At 34.0% G+C, this 24,983-nt stretch overlaps 1 protein-coding gene across 1 annotated transcript in view; it reads left to right on the top strand.

The window, feature by feature from the left end:
* Positions 1–1,117: 1,117 nt before the first annotated feature.
* Positions 1,118–24,983, top strand: part of Pgm2a (phosphoglucomutase 2) — a 156,614-nt gene continuing 132,748 nt past the window's right edge. Inside the window, exons 1-2 of the mRNA XM_035366369.2 lie at positions 1,118–1,355; positions 10,488–10,587. Coding sequence (XP_035222260.1) covers positions 1,281–1,355; positions 10,488–10,587 — 175 coding nt within the window. The 5' untranslated portion in view covers positions 1,118–1,280. The remainder of the gene's footprint in view (positions 1,356–10,487; positions 10,588–24,983) is intronic.

Below are 24,983 nucleotides of genomic sequence, written 5' to 3'. Positions count from 1 at the left end.
GTCCGCCTTTTTAGACTACTCTCTCTTAAGTTATTGTTACGCTCGGGTTCGAAGTCAATTAGCGTTAAGGGGCTAACTCCGTTAGTATCTTGATAGTTTCGGCTATATCCTTTTAGTTAAGATTAGTTAAGTTTTAATTCTTAGTTTCCTAAGTTCAAGCCCGAGTGTCGGCTTTATTGTACAACTCGAAGACGGAGTTCTGTCGAACTTTAGTTGGAATAATAAAGGGTTATTTCACCCTTCTCACTTGTTGTTTTCTATCTCACGAACTTAAGCGATTATTCGCATACTTGTTCTTAAGATTCTTCACATTCAACTGAAACTTAAGATACACAGTGGAGAGTCTTACACTACCATAATAAATTGTTTCCCCCCTTTTTTAAATTAATTTAGTCCTTCAGTGTTCTTGCCTTTTTTTTTTCCACTGTGGAAGGCAGTTTATCTTCTGTTATTTTGACAATTCGACACTAAATTTTACCTCTTTGAGAACCCTAATTTTGATGATAATTATTTAATCTTTGATGATGTGGGGATAAAGGCATTAAGCCTATGAGCTTCGTAATTGAACCCTTCCTTGATCATGCCCCTTGTTTGGCGTCATGGCTGTTCTCGGAAAAATATCCTCCTTGTCCTAATAATCCGACGCTAGCGCGGAGTGAGGCTACTATAAATCTCTAGTAGTATCTGTAGTAGCTCTAGCGCGGACCAGATTCTCTTCTCATCCCCTCCCATACCTTCTTCTTTTAGCCTTAGATTGCTTATCAGATGCCTAGTAAAAAATATTTTCTAAATCTTGACACTCGAGAATAAAATAAGATCTTCATCGTAAATCATAGTGCAATAAAGTAATGGGAATGCCTCGAAATGTCCAAGACAGAAATAAAATCCACGGGTAAGATGTGATTCTTAAGCGAACAGACTGATAACATTGCAGATGAGCAGTAGTAGTTGAGATAAGGCATCTGCAATTTTATGACAGAGTGGCATGTGTCACGTGAACTACGTTCGCGGTTGGGGATTTAGCGCCGACCAGGGGTTGGCTGCAAAATCTACCATGATAATAATGTATTTACAAAAGGCGTGTCTCGAAAGCGTGGTCGATTTTGCAATGCAAGAGCAGTTGCCGTGATAAACATTGCACTTCGCCCCTATTTCTCACTCTCGAAGTGCAAAGGCTCATTCGCACGGTGCACTAATAGTGGTTTTCAAAAGTTCGTTCCTTGCACTTTAATAAAATCAGTTTATCTTGCGGTTTATGTTGTGTTAGAGCTATTTTCGTCATGTCGTTGGAAATTGCTTCGGGTTTTAGTATAAAGTTGGATGACACAATCGAAGAATATTTAACGTATGCTGAGGTGGGATTTGTAATTTTACATTCCTTTATTAAATTTATATATATTTCATGATGCTTCAGTGCTAGTGAGATAGTCCGTTCTTGGAGGGGGATGTGCGATTCTGTTCAAGCAATCCAATTATTTTCCCACTTTTAGTAGTTTATTTTGTATTTTATGAGAGCAAATATGCCTACTTTTTCATATTTTTCTGTGAAAGCTTTATTTAAATATATACATATTCGAGAATAAAATGATTATTATTGCTTCAAGTAATCTAAGTATTTGAATACATGTTTTCGAATTATTGCACAATTTAATCCCCTTTCTAAAATTAAATTGTTATATCTATTTGTCGCAGAAAATGTAAAGTGAACTTTCATTTTGTAGTTTTCCGATTTCATGTAAATCGGTGTTTTTTTCTGCTTTTGATGTCAGTAATAAGGTCTTTCTTTCATTATCTTCTGTTTACTGTGGTGCGCATTTTGCGTTAATATTGCGTTTCAGTAAAATGTTAAAATTTAAGAATTAGTTTACTGTATTTTACTGTAAATTCCCGTTCACTTAGTTCTAAGTATGAGTGTGATTCAAGTTTTTCACTGTTTTACATGAACAGGCTGTAATTTTATGTAAGTGATAAACATTAGAGAAGTAAAGTGCAATGAAGATGTTATTTTGAAATTACACTGTGAGTTTATGTCCCTTCCTTGAAAAAATAAGCTAATCTTTGATAAAGACTTATATATACACATTTCGTTTTATTCAGATGCTATGAATTTGCTGCACGTTTAAAAAATACAGTGTAATCATAAAATATGGAAAGAGATTGTATCTCTTTTAGGAAATCACTAAGCAGTTTGTAATCTTTTATTGGTTACTAAAGCAGAAATGATGCATTTTATATGCTTAGCATTGAAATTCAACTTTCATTTCGAACTCTTAGTAGTATGTATTCCGAAGTGATAATTGTGAAATAACATGTACAAACCTTTTTATGATTGATATGCATTAATCATTAAATGTAATTATGAAGTGTTTTATGTAAAAATGTAACTTGAGAAAGAGATTATCTCAAATTGGAAGAGAAGCATGCCAATGTAAGATTTGGAGTTAAGTGAGAAAGCAACCTTAGCTTGGGATAGGTTTTGAAAATGTTATCGCTTTCAAGGGCGATCAGACGGGGATCTTCACCGGAGACCTGTGTCTTCCTTCAAGAGCAAGAAAATTTCTGCAAAAGTCATGTAAAGTTGTTTAGAAGTCTTTAGTGTTATTTGAAGTAATTCAGCATTTCATATTTGTTTCACCAGCTGTACGCTAATAAGTCCTAGATGTAAAATGGCATTTTTCTTTTTTGTTCTTCATCTGTTTTCGAAGAGCAATTTTTTTCTTATAAAAGTAATGACAGCTTGACTAAAAGCATTTCTTTTTCTGGTTGTAACACTCTATAGTTCCATTTTTATTGTGTTTCTTTTGTAAGCTTATTTTCCAGAGTAACTATTTAACGATTCTTTACTACTTTTTAATATTAACTGTGTTGTAAACAATGTTATATCAGCAAATATTTCCCATTCACAAATTGGTAAAAGGTTACAAGTGGGTGCCCCCACTTTTTTTTTAGATTTTTTTTTCGCCAAGATCGCCACTAGGGAGGCACAATGTAAGGATCGCTGCTACACAAAACCAAAATAAGAAGTCAGAGAATTGCACAAACTCCATGTCCATGAACACATCAATCTATTTTCACTTTAGCATCGAAGAATTGCATAAACTAGGTACTGCACACTGCCTTAACCCTTTCCGGCACACTACTTTTAAAGTAGGAGTTTTGATAAAAAAAAAAGAAAGTAGGCAGTCTAATAAGGCCTAGAGGAGTACACAAGTAAAATTTTGTGAAGATAGCACTTATCGTTTTAATTCTGTGGATGTGCCCAAAGTGGCACACTGATTGAATAGAGCTTCAAAAAGAGTGCTGAAACGAGCATTGTTGTCAATGAACTGACCGATGAAAAGCAGAGAAACAAAGAATACAGACTCTCAGTTGTCCTAGATTATCCTCAGATGTCCTAGATAAACCCGGTCTGGGCACACCTAGGTTTCGCCGTTTGATTTTAGGCAAGGTTTCAGGGTAAAAATTTGAAACTAATATAGAATAAGGAGATTAGCATACAGCCAAAAAAATAACATAGAAATTTCTTTTCAAACAATTTCTTTTATACCCTAAAAAAAAATCTGTAAGATTTCTTTGAAAAATGAGGGTCTTAAAAAACTAAGCATAGCTAAAATATATGGACTGGTTTGTGTTGAGCTGCCATCTACTATAAATAATGAATGTTCAGAGTAACCTATAAATTCTTTTTCATTCAATTTTTCTGTGCGCACAGAAGGAAATTTTTAGGTGTGCCGCAAAGGGACACATCAATCTACACTGACTACCAATAAGTATTTGGACACCTATGAAAATGACGATATCTGCGGTCCAAAGGTATGCCATGGACTCCGCCGGTATATATCGTGTCGGAAACAGCATCGGCTTTAGTCGCATGCAAGATGCCTTGCAGTTCGGAGCTCTCTGATTTCGAGAAAGGTATAATTATTGGGTATCACAAATGTGGCCGATCCTTAAGAGACATATCTAGCGATCTGAAGTACCCAATATCGACAGTAGCCTATGTGATTAAGAAGTGGAAGGTGAGCGGTGATTGTCGGAACGTGCCCCGAGTCGGCTGACCAACAAAACTGGGGGATAGAGACCGACGAGTGCTGTTCAGAGAAATTTGGAAGAACCGCACCCAACCGATAGCCCTCATCCGCGAGGAGTTTCAACAGGCATCTAGGAGTATTGTTTCAATGAATACCATTCGTAAGGAAGCACATCTGCTTGTTTTTCATGGTCGTGCTGCTGCCCATAAGCCTTTGATCACAAAGTCCAACCGTGCTGCTCGGTTAATGTGGTGCAAAGCACATCGAAATTGGACCGTAGATCAGTGGAAACGGGTTCTTTAGGGTAACGAATCAAGGTTCACCCTTTACCGTTCGGATGGCAGGGTCTGGGTCTGGCGTCTACCTGGAGAACGTCTCTTGCCAGAATGCATTGTGCCAACAGTCAAGTTCGGCGGAGGTGGAATTATGGTCTGGGGGTGTTTCTCCTGGTATGGGCTGTGACCCTAGGTCCCCATTCATGGTAAGCTCAACTCCGATGCCTACTGCACTATTTTGGATGACAATGTGCTTCCTACGTTGTGGCAGTTTTACGGGTTGGACCCCTGTTACTTTCAGGACGACAATACCGGTTGTCATGTTTCGACGTTAACCAAGGCTTGGTATGATGCCATTGGAGTTCATCGAATGGACTGGCCTTCCCAGAGTCCAGACCTGAACCCTATCGAGAACCTCTGAGACGAGTTGCATCGCCGAATTCGGGGGTGCACTACCCGTGCAAAATCGGTGAAGGAACTTCTATGTGTTCTCCAAGCCGAGTGGAAGAAAATACCACTAGCTGTCATACAAAGACTTGTGGAAAGTATGCCCCGGAGGGTCCATGCTGTAATTACCTCTTGTGGAGGCTCTACCAACTATTGATTTTGAATAAAGTTAGTTTTTCTTTTCTATCACAGGTGTCCAAATACTTATTGGTAGTTGGTGTATTTTCACTTAAAATCAGGAAGTTGAAACCAAGTTAAAACTATCGTGGTAACCAGAAAAGTGGTTTCAGTGTCAAAATTTAGCAAAATTTGTTGCCAATTGAAGGGCACATAATTCTACCCTAGAGCCCACATATTTTCTATTAGTGCAATAAGACAAAGGAAGTTTTAATTTTTTGAGGTGATCATCAAGTTTGTGCTGTTATTTCAAGCTTCTGATTTGTGTTCAACGAGATAGCCATCTATTTATTCATTGCTACCTGCTAATTATTGCTACCAAGTGTGTAAGCAAATAAAGTTTGACTTTCTTAAGCAAGAAAATGTAATTGTTTATTTAAAATATTTCTTTTCAAGTGTTATAGAATAGAGTCAGATTTAATTTAAAGGTGAGAATGACTGAATGAAATGATATTTAGGTAGATTCAACGCAACATATACAGTTTATTTTTAATATCAGGTTTTATGTTGTGCATCTTGAATTTCTGGAGATGAATTTTTAAAATAGCAGACTTATTGTAATTTTCTGAAAATTATTTCAGGTGCTAAACTGGATTCTGAATACAAAAATTAGGTTGCAATTGTTTATTATTTTATATTTCTAACTTTTTGAATTTTTAATGGTTTAAAGATTCCATTTCCAGTTCAGAAGACCTATGCTATGTAAGGGGCAACTGATCTGCAGTTATGTTCAGAAAGTCCACAGCTTTCGTGGTCTGTTCTACCACAACTAAGGGGCCCATAGCTGTCCATCAAAATGTTTTCTGAAGCAAAGCCCAGCAGCCTGTGTATGACATGCTGTACAGGGGAGGCGGGAAGCAACTGTTTGCTGGGATGATGGCTTACCCTGACTCGACCATCGACGTGATTAATGAGAAATCATGATGAGTCCAACTAGGCAAATGTCTTCCACGTATCTATGATCCAGTCTCGATGTCCCCGGGTCCTCTGTAGGTGTAGTTGACAGTGACGCTTGGTCAACAGAGGCATGAGTAATACATCTGCTGTGTAGTTCCATATCCAACAATGTCCCCAGAACTGGGTTTTCTAAAACTGGGGACAAGCATTTTATTGGGCTGTTAGCTGAGCTACTCTGCCGACGATTTTGTTGTACCAAGCAGGACAGTCTCAAACATATTTTTCTCTGATGATGCGTGGACATTCAACATCTCAGTGTCTACTGCTAGTTTCACCTTCATTTATCCACTTTGCATAAATACTAACAACGGCAGTTCCTGACCAGCCTGCCAGTCGTGGAGATACTTGTTCCAAGTCTTCCGGCCATTACAATCTGCCTTCTATCAAATTCGCTTAGATCAGCAGCCTTTCCCTCACTTGCAAAAGTAAGTGCAATAATGAGTCCTTACCTTCTCCAGCAGCAGTTAAATGGCATTCTTAGTTAATCATGTGCCCTCCAAGTCATCCAGACACGTTCATTGAAAAATGTGGGGTAGTTATCATGTTGATCAGTGTATATGCACGAAATGTTACGTGATGCACGAAATGATATTGAAATATTCAACAAGAAGCATCGCATTCTAAGAATTATTGAAGAAATGAAATTTACCTTAGCGAATCTGTTATAGAAAACAGCATATCCCTAATATTTGAACAGGGGAGTAGCTAGAAGAAGGGGCATCTGTCCTTGGGCACACTAATCAGTGGATACAAAATGATGTTATGAATTTTTAAAATGAAATGTTTCCCACTCTTAGAAAACAGGAGAGACTCGAAATCTTCACTTGTTCCCGGATGCTAGAAACCTTAGCTACAGTTCTGAATTTCAAAGACTATTTTAAATGCATTTTAGTTGTGCTTTATGAAGTGCTGAATATATAAGATTGTTCAGAAAATATAAGTAAAATTTGAAGGCATTGTTTTTCTATGATTTAAGCTCTATAAGTTATCCTAAAGTAAATATTAGTTAAGCATTCAAGATTTTACGTCGAGTGGTTCAAAGTTGGTAACTAAGGCAATTTTAAAATATCTCTAACACTCTAAGAAAAAGTATTGAATGAGCTTTCTGTGTTTTTGCATAACTCTTCCTTCGTTATTTATTGATAGTACAGTACAAAGTCCTTAATCCGGACATCCATTATCCGGAATGATCTATAATCTGGATCTCAAAGCCACAAACTTACGCATGCGCATTTGATGCACGCGTCCGCTATGCATACACGTAAAGCCAGTAAAGCGTTTACCCATGCGCGCTTCCGATAGTAAAGAAAGTAACAGCGAATGTTGTTGAAAATGAAAAAATTTCAATTGACAAGTTAGTCGGTATTCTCAACACAGCAATTAGACTTGAACAGTCGAACTTTGTAACTGAACAAGAAGTTATGTCTGTTTATAGAATTAAAGAGAAAGTATTAGCACAAAAAATGAAGCAACATAAATAAATTACATTGATAGAAATGTTTACTAAATTAAGCAAATAAATATTAAGCTTTTATTTTTGTAAATTTTGATACTCTTTAGGTCATAATTGCTCTTTATTTCATAAATTACGGTTTCATATTTTTAATTGTGTAATTTCTGCATGCCATCTTACCAGATTTAAATTGATGATCTATAATCCGGAATCGCTGAAGTCCCGACGAGTCCGGATTACGGACTTTGTACTGTATTATGGGCTTCCCAAATCAGTAATTCAGGGAGTTTAGATTTTGACAGTAGTATAATAGTATGTTTTTCATCCGTAGATAAAGGAGTTTTCTGAAGCCTTCCAGTCATTCACAATACAGCTTCATAATCTAAAAATGGGATTAAGTATAGCAACTCAAGAGTCTTTTTTGGTAAAGGCTTGCCATTCTTCAAACAATTAATTTCCACAGGGAAAAGCGTCCTTTTAACAGTTTTTACCGAAAACTGTTCAGCACGATTATATTCTTCGGTAATAAGAGGACCCATTATACTAGTTTTCCTCCTAAGAACATCAACAAACCATAATACCCAAGAAATCACCTTCAGTAGTTTGCATATGCAACTAAACCTATTAACATCAGTTACCTGTTTGGAAACAATTGCGGAGCTAAAGCTTTATATTCAGCTTCAATCTCCTGGTCTGTTGAATCATATTCAAATCTCTTTGGCTTGGGCAAAGTACTCTTCCGGGTACAATAACCATTTTGGGCCCTGCCACCATTTTTTTTTTTCTTTTTTCTGAATTTAACAAATCTTTTCTGGTTAATCCTCTTGTTAACAAGTCTGCAGGATTATCTTTACCTATACAGTGTATGGGCTCTTTAGTTTCTTGAATTTCTAATACTCTGGAACAAATTGCTTCCACTTCGATGCTGTGCCTTTTATACAGTGTATAAATATTAAGCTTCTTTTTTGTAAATTTTGATACCCTTTAGATCATAATTGCTCTTTATTTCATAAATTAGTGTTTCATATTTTTAATTGTATAATTTCTGCATGCCATCCTACCAGATTTAAATTGATGATCTACAATCCAGAAAAAGTCCTAATCCGGAATCAATGAAGTCCCGACGAGTCCGGATTACGGACTTTGTACTGTATTGATCAAATAATTTGAGTTATATTTAGCAGAGAGCCAAACATTGTGCTAGAGAAATTTTTCGTTAAATATACTAACTCATTAGCTGAAGGACTGTGGGAGGGATTGTTCGTACTGGTTTCCAGAGTCTACTATTCCGAAGTCAAGTTTATTGAAGACATTCAATATTCTGTTCTAAATTGTTTGGCCAAGGGAGTATATACATTAGTAAAACCTGTTCAACTGTGCAGACAATCGACAGCAAATGCCATGAAAAAATTTGTGTAATGACCATAAACCTATTTAGGTTTGCAAAATATTTGAATATAGTTGATGCTTTTTTTCTGCCATAGGAATGATGATTTGATGAATGATTTGCATCATGGTGACTCTGGAAGTGTTACTTCATTTCCAGAGGTGAAACAATAACCACTTTAATGCAGAAAATTTAAATGCTCCCCAAAATGAAAATCGACTATCAGCCCAAATGGAGTTGTGGCACCCTCTATTTTTCAACACTGATACTAATAAAAAGTAATATTTAACAAATATTTATTAACAACATGATTTGTTCTATGTAGCAGGAGTCCTTTTTCGGTACTTCGCTGCATTTTTTATGTAATAATATACCTCTAAATTTGCTTATATTGAAAGAGTAGGCAAACAAACATTTGTCAATAAACCGCCTTATAGCTTTTATGTCTGTCATAATTGATCAATCTTACATATATAATCTTACATGTATAATCTGCTTTATTCCGTGTATGGTTAACAGAGCAAGCTGCTATATCATGGGGTTTCAAGAATGAATCATAAGAAGACAGGATTATTTGTAAATATATAGTGTGTTTGCGGCATGGATGCACTTAAAATTCCATGGAGCCAAAAGTCACATTTAGGGCTTGATGACAAAGAGATTGGGTCAGATATCCAATGTTTCATCCCCACAATGCTCTTGATCAAAATTTGGCTGTGGATGGGGCAAAATTTTAGTTTCACCTGTAAGGTGCACAAGGCCGTGGCTAATGACAGGCCTCTTTTCCTCTTGTTCATGATGAATTCATACATGTGATTTAAATTTTAGTTCAAATCAGGAGAAGGAACAACAACAAAAGTATACAGGGAATTGTTATTAGTTAATTAGGATGCAGTCTCATTGATACCAAATCACTTTCAAACTGATTTTGGATACTGTTAAGTCTGACATTTGGTATTTCACCTTGTGATAAGCGATCCATCTGATAGTTGCCCATCTTAATGGATGTGCGATATAAACAATAGTTACCCATGAAACTGCTAATATTTCTTGGAGAAAGCTTTCGGAAGGTGTACATTTTTATGTATATTTAAAGTGTGCTATTACTATTTTCATTAAATACTTATGGTACGTTACCTTTGTTTTTAGTATGGTAAGAATAAAATTTTGATTCTGTGATTTTTTTCGGAGCAATTTATTTCAAAAAGGAGCATTTTATTAGACAGCTTACCTGAAATTAATATATGACTGATATATAAATATTCTTTAATGCAGCTAGCAGTTTTAAAAATGGTGTTTAGATTTTCAAAGATTAAGTTGAATTTTTAAGTAATAATTGTCTAAAAATCTGAAATGCTTTGTAGTTGAATTTTCTTTATAAATTTCATCAAGGCAAGGAGTGGTCCTTCCAAAAAGATGTTGATGCAAGTTAGAACTTAATTTTATTATGGTGTAATTTTTTTTTTGGTAGCATTTAAGAGAGAAACAATGAAATAAAAAATATGAAATACTGTTAAATCAAGTGGTGCATTTTGTAAGCCACATTGTTTTATGTACTAATCAAATATGTTGACATATTTCTTTCTGCATGAATATTTTATATATTTACATTCAAATATTTCCTTTGAATCGACTGTTAAGTAAGGAATTTAAATTATTTTAGTCAGAGGATGATTTTTAGCAAATTTTAATGTACTGTCTATCTAAAGAGAATTTTTACTTACTAATTTTTACTTAACTTAATCTCTTTATTTTCCCAGGGTCTTTCTACTGCAGAAGATGTAAAAAAATTAGTATTGCAGAAAAATTATAAAGAACTTGAAAAAATCATGATGAACCGTCTTACATTTGGCACTGCAGGTGAGTTTGGGTGGTAATTGCCATACTGTATTCGTAAATTTCTATGATAAATGCTTTACATAATTTAATCTTTTTAAAAGAAGGCTGAATAATTTTTTATGTTGTTTATCTGATTAATCTATATAGAGTGAAAGAGGTGCAGTCTGTTGGGGGAAAAAATTATTTGAAAAAAATTAGTAATATCACTAGAAAATTAAATGAGATTCTTGCATAAAGAACATGTTGTCCATTTTTTTCTTATTTTTATTCACATCACATATAAAAACATATTAGACTGAAAAAATCCAAATGTAATTAATCTGAGAAAAAGGAAATAATAAGCTAGCTTAATACGAGAAGAAAAAAAACTGTTGCATAGAATTCTCAAGATTTTTTTTCATAAACAAATAATGCGAGGCCTGCCAGGAAAGAATTCAGATGACCACAATTCACGTCATCTGATTGCATGATCATTTTATTTTTAACAACTTGCCCCACCATGAACCACAAGAGGTTCATCAAACTTGTATATAAACAGTATACATTCATACTAAAAAAAAACACTTGAGTTTCAGACACAATGAAAAAAATATATATCATCTAAATAACTGAGAATTTAAATGGAACATTATCCAAATTCAGAAAAACAATAGTCACCTTTTTAAGATTATTCAATGGCCGCCTCTTAAGAGAACATACTATAACTATGTGAACTTAAGCACTTTTTAAATAATTAAATTTGTGCATGGATGTTACTAGAATTATAAATTTTAACAGAATAGTTCAAAAAATAATTAACAGCTGTAAAATGATATACTCGCAATACATATTTGTAAATCAACACTAAAGATAAAACTTTAGTTCTAAATTTTACAAAAGTTGTACAGGTCGTCTGATAACCTATGACTCTGTTTTTACCTTGCAAACCCTCTCCTTGCCATCGCTTCCAGGAAATAATTCAAGGTTCTTCCCAATCTCCAAAAATTTTGGATTAAATGATTCTCCTTAACTAAAACTATCATTAAATTCGGGAACATTTAAAACTATCATTAAATTCAGGAACATTATTCTTAATCAACCTCGAATGGGCAGATCTTAAATTCAACGAATATTCTTTTTTTTTTTTTTCCCCCACCTGAACCAAAAAGGAATTCATTAAGATTTCATGATAATTATAGGCCTGTATCAAAGAATTCCTGGAACAAAAATTTGAATCAAGGTGAAGGTCTCCCAAAAAGCAATGATGATATTCTTTTTCCTAAAAGGAAATGTGCTGGAGTTAAAGCATGCGGTTCAACTAAGTCACTTTCAACGTAGGAAAGTCGCCAAAAGTTAATCATCCCTTCAATTTAAATGAGAAGATTTTGCAACTGCTCAGTGGTCAGAAATGACTTTCCAAGGATTGTCCGTAGAGCGACTTTCATGAAACGCACCACATATTCATAAAAGCCTCCCCACCAGGCTGGCTGCTCTTTCAGCAATATACTCCCACTTAATTCCGTTAGCAGAGTAAAAATGTTTTACTTTTGGATGATTCATTAATGACCAAATTTGTTTCAAGTTCAGCACGTTTGAAAGTATGTGCTTTGTCAGAAAAGATTAAAGAACACAAGCCTCTTCGAGGTAAAAAACGTCGAAAGGCAAGCAAAAATGCGTCTGTCATATTACTGACTAGTTCCAGATGAACACCTCTTGTAATAGCACAGGTTATCAATAGAGTATATTGTTTATTTTTACTATCTTTCACAAATAACAGACCAGCATAATTGATCCCAGTTACCGTAAATGGGGCTGATTGTTCAACTCGGAGAGCTGTTAATGGAGCAACTGGTCTTTTGGGGAAATGATAAATTTGCAAATAACACACTTACCAAGAAGAGATTTTATAACTTGTCTGACCATCAGTATCTTGTATTTTTCAATCACCTGCACTGGAATGAAATACAGTACAAAGTCTGTAATCCGGAATGATCTATAATCCAAACCTCAAAGCCACAAACTTTGAGCATTTGATGCATGCGTCCGCTACGCATGTGCGTAAAGCCAGTAAAGCGCTTACCCATGCGCGCTTCCGATAGTGAAGAAAGTAACAGAAAAAATTTCGATTGACAAGTTGGTCGGTATTCTCGACACAGCAATTACAGGACTTGAACAACTGAACTTTGTAACTGAACAAGAAATTATGTTTCTTTATAGAATTAAAGAGAAAGTATTAGCACAAAAAATGAAGCAACTTAAGCAACTTACATTGAAAGAAATGTTTACTAAAGTAAACAAATGAATATTAAGCTTTTTTTTTTTTTTTTTTTTTTTTTTTTTTGTAAATTTTGATACCCTTTAGATCAAGGATGTCAAACTTGCGGCCCACAACAAATATTTTGCGGCCGGGCCAATATATCGGCAAATAATAATATATAATAATAAAATAACATATCAACGAAGAAAACAATGAAATGTTTACTGCTAAGTAATTAACGATAATTTATTCAGTGTTGTTAGATTACTCACAGTGAGCTGACACACACTATTTAAATTACAAATGCGTCTGAGTAGCTTGCGTTCAGCTACCTTCGGCTTTTGGGGGACACGTGCACTCAGAACTTGTGTGCATCTTCCGATAGCCGAATGTGGCCGAACTCATGGTCTCAGTTTTCCAATCATAGTTTTGTACGATATATTGGTGCATGCATGTGCATGCACTTTGCTTTATTATTAATTATTACTTAATTCATATAGTTACGGATTTCATAGTTATTTATTTAGTTAGTTTTCTTTTTTTAGAATTTTAATTAGATTTGCTTCATGTTGCCTTAGCAACACAGATGATTTTTGAAAAGACAGCTGCGTTGGAAGGTTAAAAATAGAACAGCGCGTGCATTTAATACCTAATAAATAAATATCTCGTAATTGCTGTTGCCATCCACAAAAATCCAGATATTTATAGATGTTTCCAGTATATTCGAGAAATTAATTATAAAGCTTATAAAAGCCAAGAACAAACAACTCATCTCAGTAGTAGCTGTAGTTCTAGCAAACTGTTTGTTTACTTAATGCTCTGATTGATTTGTAGCGATTTCGCTGTGAGATAGAATTAGTTTCTCTGCTTCGTTGATTGATTTTTGCTAAACGTTTGACATTTTGTGATATTGTTAGAATATTTTTGAAGAAATATTTCAGCATTTTGATTTATCTCTTGTGGAAAGAATAAATTTTTGTTAACTTTTTAACGTTAACCGTGTTTATTCCAGCCCTTTGTATTCAGTATGTCTATATCAAAACCAAGTGGTAGTAAAATTAAACGAAAAATCTCTGACGAACATAGAATATTCCAAGTAAAATGGGAATTAGAATATTTTTGCTGTGAAATAAAAGATAAAATAATCTGCTTGATATGTAATAATACTATTAATGTACCAAAGTTATATAATATTAAACGTCATTACGAACAACACAAATCGAAATATAACAATTACGAAGGATTAATGAGAGAAAAAAAGTTGAAAGAGCTCAAGTTAGGAGTGAAAAAGCAACAGTCCATGTTTAGTAAAGTATTGCAAGAAAGTGAAGCGGCGGTGCATGCAAGTTACGTCTTGTCCGAGTTGATAGCTAAACATTCGAAGCCTTTCACTGATGGTGATTTCATCAAGGAATGCCTAATGAAAGCTGGAGAAATTGTTTGTCCTGGAAATGTGAAGGCTTTTCAATCAATTTCATTGTCTCGAAATACAGTTGCGGAAAGAGTTACTGATTTAGCCGCGAATTTAAGTGATCAGATCAAAGCAAAATCATCTAGTTTCGAAAGTTTCTCCATTGCCTGTGACGAGAGCACGGACATTAGTGGCAAAGCTCAATTAGCAGTGTTTTTTCGTTCTTGTGACAAGAATTTTAACATTTTTGAGGAATTACTGGAACTAATACCGATGCCTGGTACTACCACAGGAGAAGATATATTTACTTGTGTTTTTGGACTTCTGCAGAAATACAATCTACCTTTGGCAAAATTAAATTCTGTAGCTACAGATGGCGCTCCATCAATGACCGGGAAAAACAAGGGCTTCGTAGCATTACTAAGAAAAAAACTTAGTGAAATTCACGGTTCAAACATTCATCATATGCATTGTATTATACATCAAGAAGTTCTATGCACGAAAGTAATAAATATGGAGAATGTTTTGTCATATATAAAAAAAGTTATAAATTTTATAAGATCTCGAGGTTTAAATCAGCGTCAATTCACTGCTTTCTTAAGTGAGTTAGATAGTAAATATTCGGGTTTGTCCTACTATACTGAGGTACGTTGGTTATCTTGCTCCAAGATTCTCAAACAATTCTGGGATTTGAAAGAGGAAATATGTCAGTTTTTAAAAACGAAAAATCAAGACGTAAGTTTGTTTTACGATCTAATATGGATACAAGATTTATCTTTCTTGGTTGATATAACCAAACACTTAACCGATTTAAATTTATCGTTACAAGGAAAAGATCATATCATTACGAACATGTTTGACATAATTAAAGCATTCAAATGTCAACTAGTTCTTTGGGAAAAACAACGTAAAAATGAAGATTTGACGCGCTTCTCGACGTGCAGCATGAACAAATCAAGTTTAGATGATACTTGTTCGTATCAAAAATACGCAGAAAAAATTGCAAATTTAACAACTGAATTTGAAGCGAGGTTTAATGATTTTAGTTCCCTCGAAGACAAATTTTTTTTTGTTTTCTTCGATTTTGTCACTAAGTATTGACTCAGTACCGAGCCATATGCAAATGGAGGTGATCGAGATTCAATGCAACTCAAATTTGAAAGCAAAATTCATTGAAGTGGGTGTGCCTGAATTTTACAAATATTTACCAGCCAGGTTTGAAAATACTCGGAAATTCGTATATGAAATTATTTCCATGTTTGGTAGCACTTATTGGTGCGAGCAGTTATTTTCAGTCATGAAAGGTAATAAGTCTTCTATTAGAAACCGTATTAATGATGCTCACCTTGGGTCAGCGTTGAAAGTTATCACTGCAAACAAAATTTCTCCCGAAATAGGAAAGATAATAGCAGAGAAGAGGTGTCAAGTATCAGGATGTAAACATTAAATGTTTCTTGTTCTTTTCTATATAAATATATATATAGGTTTATTATTGTATTATTCGAAATAAATCTACGTTTCTATGAATATTGGTTTTTTTTTTTTTGGCGGCCCGTCTAAAGTTAAACCTTGTTTGTTTGGCCCAAGTGTACCTATGAGTTTGACATCCCTGGTTTAGATCATAATTGCTCGTTATTTCATAAATTACGGTTTCATATTTTTAATTGTATAATTTCTGCATGCCATCTTACCAAATTTAAATTGATGATCTATAATCCTGAAAAAACCCTAATCTGGAATCGCCAAAGTCCCGACGAGTACGGATTACGGACTTTGTACTGTATTTTATTATGGGTTTCCCAAATTAGTAATTCAGTGAGTTTAGATTTTGAAAGTAGTATAATAGTATGTTTTTCATCCGTAGATAAAGGAGTTTTCTGAAGCCTTCCGATCATTCACAATACATCTTCATAATCTAAAAATGGGATTAAATATAGCAACTCAAAAGTCTTTTGGTAAAGGCTTGCCATTCTTCAAACAATTAATTTCCTCAGGGAAAGCATCCCTTCGAATAGCTTTTACCGAAAACTGTTTAGCACGATTATATTCTTCAGTAGTAAGAGGACCCATTATACTAGTTTTCCTCCTAAGAACATCGACAAACCATAATACCCTAGAAGTCACCTTCAGTAGTTTACGTAAGCAACTAAACCTATTAACATCCATTATCTGTTTGGAAACAATTACAGAGCTAATTATAGCAGAAGTTTTATATTCAGCTTCAATCTCCTGGTCTGTTGAATCATATTCAAATCTCTTTGGCTAGGGCAAAGTACTCTTCTGCGTACAATAACCATTTGGGTCCCTGCCACCATTTTTTTCTGAAGTTAACAAATCTTTACTCGTTAATCCTCTTGTTAACAAGTCTGCAGGATTATCTTTATTTATATAGTGTATGGGCTCTGTAGTTTCTTGAATTTCTAATACTCTGAAACAAATTGCTTCCACTTCAATGCTGTGCCTTTTATACAGTGTAGTGCAATTATTGAATAACTCCGGAGAAAATAATGTTTTCTAACTATTTAAAGAGATTTTTACAATATTTGGTTAATTTTACACAGTGTATGGGCTCTGTAGTTTCTTGAATTTCTAATACTCTGAAACAAATTGCTTCCACTTCGATGCTGTGTCTTTTATACAGTGTAGTGCAGTTGTTGAATCACTCCATAGAAATAATCTTTTCTAAATATTTAAAGAGATTTTTACAATATTTGCTTAATCTTGCTGCAATTACTGCACCCATGAATTCTAGTCGGGGCAGTGTCACGTTTTTAATTGGCACAACTAGTGATTTGGAAACTATGATGCTAGTTTTAAAAGTGCTTTGTGATGTCTTGAACCTAAAGTATGCCACGGCTCCAAAAGCTTTTAATGAAGCATCAGGGAATATATGGATCTGTAAATCTTCTTCCCCTTTCAGATTTGAGCCGGGAAAATAATGTCAAGGAATCTTCAAATTTTGAAGTTCTTTCATTTCATTACACCATGCTTGCCATTTTTCTTTAATTTCTCCAGAAAACACCTCATCCCATTCTACACCTAACTGCCTCTGTAAAAAACCCTTCACTCAAACTAGAAATGGAGAGATAAGTCCAGAATTGCAAAATTCATCAGCCAATTTGTATCACTAGAATTTTTAGGATCTTTCTTGCAATAAAATTCTATTACTAAATCCTGAGGTAAATGTTTTAAAAAAATTTTTATTAGCAGATGAGTGTAATTTCCGGATGCAACTCCCATAGAATTTAAATTTCTTATACTAATTTCACTTTCTTCATATAATTTTCGAAGTGCGAGGAGATTTGAAGGAAACTTAACTGGATCAGTTTCTAATAGTTTATGCATAAAACAACTAATAAAGTGTTCTTATTTACCATCTTGCTCCTTTAACAAACACGAACAGGATTTAGAATTTTTTTCGTAAGTGCGAATCCCGAAACAGTTCTGTAAGCATCATCCAAAAGAAAAGATTTTAGATATATGAACTTGTCAACATTACTTAATGACTCATTAGAGTCAATTGCACTTGAGAAACTATTGAAGAATCCTTGAAATAAACTAGAATCGCCATTAAAAGTGGGAATGCATAATTTAGGCAAATTGATAGAAGATGATGCATTGTAAATATTCGAATTAGAAATGTTAACATTTTGAGAAGATTTAAAATGTTCAGTTTCATACTTTTTAAGTTTGTTTTGATTTTGAATTTAACATTACTTATAGATTAAAATTATACTCGAGTGAATTTTGAATTTGCGTTTCAAACATTGTACTATCATGAATTAGGTCTTCGATTTTCAAGTTTCAAGTTAGAATTTCATTCTATTTTTCTTCTAAACTTAACAAAAATTCCGACAAATTCTTTTGAACGCTTTCATCTTAATTAATATCCAGACTATCAAAATAAGAGTCAATTCTAATTATTAATATTGTTCAACCACTTCTAATGACTTTGCTCTTGGATTTCAACTTATCAAAAGTTTCCATTTTATACATGAAACAAAATTGAAAGTGTCAACAATTCAAGTGATAAATAAACTATTAAATTACAAAGTGACAGTACTTGCAATTCAAGTGCTCAAAAATTACCCTAGTGCAATTGAAAGAAATAATCCAAACAATTCTCGCGGGTTTCTAGCACCGTGAAAAAAATAATATCACTACAAAATTAAACGAGATTCTTGCATAAAGAACATGTCCAGTTTTTTCTTATTTTTATTCACATTGCATACAAAAACATATTAGATTGAACAAAATCCAAGCGTAATTAATCCGAGAAAAAAATAATAAACTAGCCTAGTGAGCAAAAAAATCCTTTACATAGAATTCTCAAGATTTGTTTTCATAAACATTTACTGCAAGGCCTACGGGGAAAGAATTCAGAGAACTTCAAATCACGTCATCTGGTTACATGATAATTTTATTTTTAACAATATTGTTTGATAGTAATGACGATCCATAGTGATAAGACAAAGATAAAAAATTAATTAAAAATCAGCAGTCAAACCATTTATTCAGCAAATGCAGGTCCACATTTTATATTAGTAAAGTCAAAAGTCGTTAATCCGGACTTGTCAGGACTTCGGCGATTCCGGATTATCGATTTTTCCGGATTATAGATCATCAGTTTAAATCTGGTAAGATAACATGCAGAAATTATAAAATTAAAAATATGGAATCGTAATTTATGAAGTAAAGAACAATTATGATCTAAAGGGTATCAAAATTTACAAAAAAAAAAAGCTTAATATTTATTTGTTTACTTTATGAAACATTTCTTTCAATGTAAGTTGTTTAAGTTGCTTCGTTTTATGTGGTAATACTTTCTCTTTAATTCTATAAACAGACATAATTTCTTGTTCAGTTACAAAATTCCGCTGTTCAAGTCCCGTAATTCCTGTGTCGAGAATACCGACTAACTCGTCAATCGAAATTTTTTCGTTTTCACTAACCTCTCTGTCACCTTTTCCATGTCTTTATCCATTTTTTGCAGCAATTCCACTTTTTGTTTGATGGACATCGAAACATACTTTCGTTTTGTAGATCCTTTGGGAGCTCGAGCATCGGAAATTCTATTTGACATAATCGAAAGTTCAAGTTTACTTTTATAAAATTGCTCTTACAGTCTGCAAAAAATGATAAGCCCAATTCAATTCGAAGATTAAGATACAATGCAATCATCAACATTAACTGAAATAGATAATTAGATAATTCTAGCTTATACCGTCCGTTATACATAAAACGCGCACGCGAAAACGTATTCTGCGCTTGTGCACATGCATATGCGCAGTCATAAAGGTCTTATGTGCACGCGTAAATGCCTATGCGCATGTGTCAACGCGGCGCATGTGCAGAAAGTTTTTAGCTTTGAGGTCCGGATTATAGATCATTCCGGATTATGGGTGTTCGAATTAACGACTTTTGACTGTATGATGTTTTGTTAATTAACCTAATGAAATTCTTGAACTCCACATATTCTATTGTCACCTGTTATCTAATCATACATATATATACTTTGATCATTAGATATGTTTTAAAAATTTGTAATATTTTAATAGCGTAATTATTTAATGATATTTTACTATCATCATGAGGCTCTTAAAACAGGTCTGCTAGGCCTTAAATATAGGTAGGTGCTATCCAAACTGGCGTGCTGTTTACTGTTCACAAAGGGTTATTAATCATGTGAATTTTTATTTATAATTGAGTCTGTAAAGCAATAATTTAGAAAAGCTGCAGTTGCGTAAAGCATATTTAATATAAAAATAAGGTATTTTCATAAACTAAGCTTTTCTTAGTATTGAAAAGTTTAAAATTCTGAGATTTTTTACCATGCAAAAGCCATTCTGTTTCAAACTGCTTTGATGACTGTTTATTACTTTATTTTAAAAAGTTATAAAGCGCCAGACTGTCCCATCTCATAAGTGAGTGCTGAGAGTGTTGTTGAAAAATAAATGTCCATTATGCTCCTGATCATTTACACGAGTTTAACAGCTTACGTTTATTATTCATTATGTCTTATTGTAGTGATGAAAATCTACAGACAGTGAAAATTTTTCAAATGTAAAACAATATTTATATAAGTTATATAATAGTGCATTGATCATTCAGAACTGATCATTCGATTATTTAAATGCAACTTTAAAACATTTTTGGAAGAAAAAATTCTAAAATCAAAATAAACATTCCTGCCAAAATGGAAGTTTTTTCCAAACTTAAAGTTCAGATTGGTTTGAAAAAAATGTAAAGCTGATTTTATACAAACAAAAATAACAATATCAATTAAAATTAGTTATTAAATCTCTGTAAAGAATCCTTAGAGTTAGAATATGCTATAAAAAAGGAAGTTCATCTACGAAAGTAAATTTTCTTACGAAAATTCGGCAGCATTTTGGAAATTTAGAAAGTCATAAAACATTGCATTGTCAAATATAACATAAATATTTACATACAGAGTGAGCCAAAAGTTTGTTAAAACTTTAAAAATTCTTAAAAAATGAAATTGTGATAAAGAAGTGCAGTTTGCAAGAAAGGACGGTACAACTCTGATAAACGCCCTAATTTCACCAAATGTGGCGATATGTGTTTTGCACTGATTTTTGACGTGATTGTGTGTTGTATGGCAACCATGTCGACGTTGAAAAATCTTTTGGTGGAGTAGTTTAATTGCTAGTTGGTTCGTGTCGCGTGTGTTTTTGAAATGGCCTATGTTGTGATGAAAGACATGGTGGGAAGGTTTCAGCCACGTATTTTAGATTGTGTTCAGAGTAAATTTAGTATGAAACGGTACGATGTTGGAGTTGTTAACAAGTCTTTTGTTCACGGATGTATTTATGGGGATCATAGTGTATTTTTGGAATTTCTGTGGGAGTCGGGTCTTTTAAAACGGAGTTTGACATGTCCGAAATGTTAAGCTGATATGAGAACTCGGACGAAAAATGGTGTTTCTGATAGACTTGTGTGGGTTTGCAGTAAAATTGTTGCTGATAAAGTATGTGGGTGTCAGCGGAGTTTAAGGTTTGGATCTTGGTTTTCGTGTAGCAAGTTAACGTTGGAGGAAGTTTTTATTGTTACTTTCGAAATTTTGAATCGTAGGAAGGCATGTGATATAGCAAAATCGTGGAAGTTTTCTTCACAGACGTTGTGTGACTGGCGAAATTTTATTAACGAATGTATTTTGGACTTTGTATGCTCTGTATCTGAGAAGATAGGGGAGAAAGATATTTCTGCTTTTAAAAGAAGCTTTCATTATGGTAAGTGCATTTTATTTTATTGTTTTTATTTTGTAGAATATTATATTCATTGTTTTTTGTATGAATTTCCGTTTTTATTGTTGTTTTTTGAATTGTCTGAAATTTATTTTAGTTTATTTTCTTGATTTGTTTTTAGTGTAGATTGTGCAATTCGTAGATGTTTTTTAAAGTTGAAACAGAACGCTGTGTACATGGTGTTCTTTGAAATTTATTGTTGTTATGTTAATTTATTAAAGCGAGGTGTGCATAGTTCGTAGATTCATTCGTTGCCTACAGTGTGCCATTCGTAGATGTTTTTTTAAGTTAAAACATGTCGCTGTGTACATGGATTCTTGTCAAATATTTTTGGTTAGAAACTTTACGTTTTTGCTATCTAAATTTTTTGTTTTTGTTTTTCGGATTTTTAGCTTAAATCGTGTGTTCAAAACGTAGTTTTTGCATGTGCGAGAACCGTGTTTTTGGAGACATTTTAGGCTTAAAGTTCGAAATGTAAACAAAAAATTTAGATAGTAATATGGCAGCGTGAAGTTTCTCGCCAAAAATATTTGGCGAGAAATTTGGTGACTTGAGGGCGCATATCAGAGTTCCGAAAGGACTCATGAGGAAGTATATTTTTTAGCAGGGGGGGAATATATTTAAAAATATCACCGGTAGAGGGCGCTGACATGTGAGAGATTCAGCATAATTGTGGAAATTAACTTTGAAATAAAAAACCGTGATACATGAGGATTTTTCATTCGCTTGCGGAATGTTATCATTACCAGAGCGAATGTTGCTGGTGAAGTTGTTCTATTTGAAACGAGAGTCAGCAACTGTTACATTATAAAAATTTTGCACAGCAAAAGGACTGAAGACAAAGAATGGCCCTATATCATGTTCTGGAATAGTGAAGCTTCTCAAACTGTTTGAAGAAACTGGCTCCTTATAGGATCAGTCAGGAAGTGGAAGACCCTCGTTGGGAAAGGACTCAATTCCTGTCGTGGAAACCACTATGAATGATATAGCGGAGGAATCATCCATGGGAAATAGTAATGCTCGCATAGCTGGAAAGGATATTGGATGTACCTCGCTCATCCATTTAACGTGTCCTCCATGGGATATTGCATCTCTATCTCTATTATTTGCAATCACTGCGTGAGTTATATCTGGGAGATGCAGCTATGATCCATTTGCCGAGTGGTCTATGTCAAGAATTGAAAGTGACTCTCAGTGGTTGTTCAATGTTTTTTGAATGGATAAGTCACACTTCTCACTACACGGGATGTCAACACCCAGAACAATTGTATATGGGCAATGTCAAATCCTCATGAATACACGATGAAGTCCAGCCAAGCTAACGGTCTGGTTTGGCTTCACCTCATCTTTCATTTTCGGACCACTCTTCTTTGAAGAACTGTGTCACATTTCTGGCAGAAGAGCATTTATCTTACTCTTTTGCATGACAAAATCGTGCCTGCATTTAAATCAAAGAGGTGTGTTATCTGTAAAAAACTGTGTGTAGGATGTCGCACCGCCACACTATGCCAATCCAATAAAACAGTTCCTGTTGAGAATCTTTGGTGAAGACAGAGTGATTAGTCAAAACGGCAAGATCGCATAGCCTCCACAATCACCCGACCTCACTCTGGCTGTGCATCTATTTGAAATCACTTGTGAATCATGTATCACCTTCAAAATCAGCCAACTTCAAAGATTCTATCTGTCACAAGGTTTTCACAATTCATTCCAACATGTTGCCTTCAGCTGTACCAGGCATTGAGAATCGCCTTAGTTGTGTCATACAGTATTCTGGAGATTATGTTGAGCAATTGCTACTGAAAGAATAAATTAATGGAGCGTACTTTTGACCCATTCATTGTGTTTTGGGTCATGAGTGCCCTCTCCTGGTGACATTTCAAACCAAAAAATTTTTCACTGCTAAAAAAAATCCAACTCCCTTGTGAACCTGAATTTTTAAAGTTTTAACAATAAACTTTATATGCATTTATTTAGCATTATGTATTTTTAAGTGAGCAGAAGTGTTTGAAGTCTTTTGTATGTTGTTTAGTTTGCAGTGAAAAAATTATGTATTTCTTTGTTAAAAAAGTTCATGGTATAAAAGTGTATTAAAATTTGCAATACTTGAATTTGGTTGCTAGATGGCATTTGTATATTCTGTATAGAAGAACTGTGGGAAATGGCATTATCGTGGATGGTGGAATTCATGTTGTAGTGTCACACCATATCTTGGAATTCATCAGTGCAGTGTCACATTTTGAGCAAACGGCGTTTGATGAAAGATGCTTGAATTTCTTTGATGAGAAACAGGCTGTAGACCATATTTGGCATTCTGACTTGTAACTCTTTTCTTATTGAGATGAGTCTGTGGTGTCAAAGTTTTGAGGTTATTCAAGCTATGCAAAATGATGTGATCAGCAATCTGCGACAGATATTTAAAGAGACTTTCTGCCTATTCTAGGAAAGTCAGGAGCATTGAAACTAGCAAGTGTGTGTTTCAGTAAATGCTGTGTCAGAGATGGCTAGGCAATAATTTTCAGGATTATAAATAAAAGTACAGTAAAAGTCCAGAAATGCGCAAAGCTTGGGACCAGAGATTGTGCGGATTTTAGGATTTCAGGACAGAAAAGATAAATCATGATATTCAGACTAAAAGTGCAAAATAAATAAGGCATATTACATACATTTAATTAAATTATTATATATATTATTACAATAACTTATTATATGCATTAAATTATTATTACATATATAAATTGATTATATTATTCATTGTATTATATATACTCGAGGTTTGCCAATTTCGCCTCATGCAAAGATTTCCGGTTTCGGATTCCAGTGTTAGAATCGCTGCTGCTGTAAAATTTCAACAGCTTTTCTTTATTTTTCCGTATATCATACACAATTGTATCACAATTCCATACGATTCTGCTATAAAATGCACGTCTCCATCTTTTTGCAGAATTTGCACTTTTTGCATTACCGTCAATCCAATGTGCTTACATTTTTCAACGTTGCAAGCAGTAAAATCATGAGTGCGTTTCTTATCTGTAATTGTATTAAAATCAGGAAATTGAACAAACTCGCCATCGTGTGTAGCTGTGGCATTGGGTATGATAAATAAAGCGAATAGCTGTTGTAAATGTGATGTGATTATCTTCAAACTAATATTTAACCCACATTCTAACTTTGACTGCAATTTTCATGTTGCATTACCATAAAATTTGGCTGTTTTTAAAATTTTTATTAAAAAAATTCACAATCTGTGAAGCTGGAATTCTTAAGAAGTACAGCTTCATACATTGGGTGAATTTTTGCTTTCTTTATTGTTGGGCAAAATGTCATATTTCTGCAGAAATGCAGCACTTTCATTTTCATCAGCCACCAAATATCACAGTCTCAGTATGATTAATTATGAGAAGACCAATGTACTCAGTATGAAAAGAAACAGTAAACAGAAAAATCTTATGCGGACGTGACATGACTTCCTCGTATGGCCATATTATATGCATTTTTTACT

The sequence above is a fragment of the Stegodyphus dumicola genome, chromosome X1 (genome assembly GCF_044657685.1).
Source record: "Stegodyphus dumicola isolate Sdum_Otavi_A_Nest chromosome X1, ASM4465768v1".
Classification (NCBI taxonomy): domain Eukaryota; kingdom Metazoa; phylum Arthropoda; class Arachnida; order Araneae; family Eresidae; genus Stegodyphus; species Stegodyphus dumicola.
Note: the sequence above shows the minus strand (reverse complement) of the source record. Positions and strands in the feature narration are given on the sequence as shown.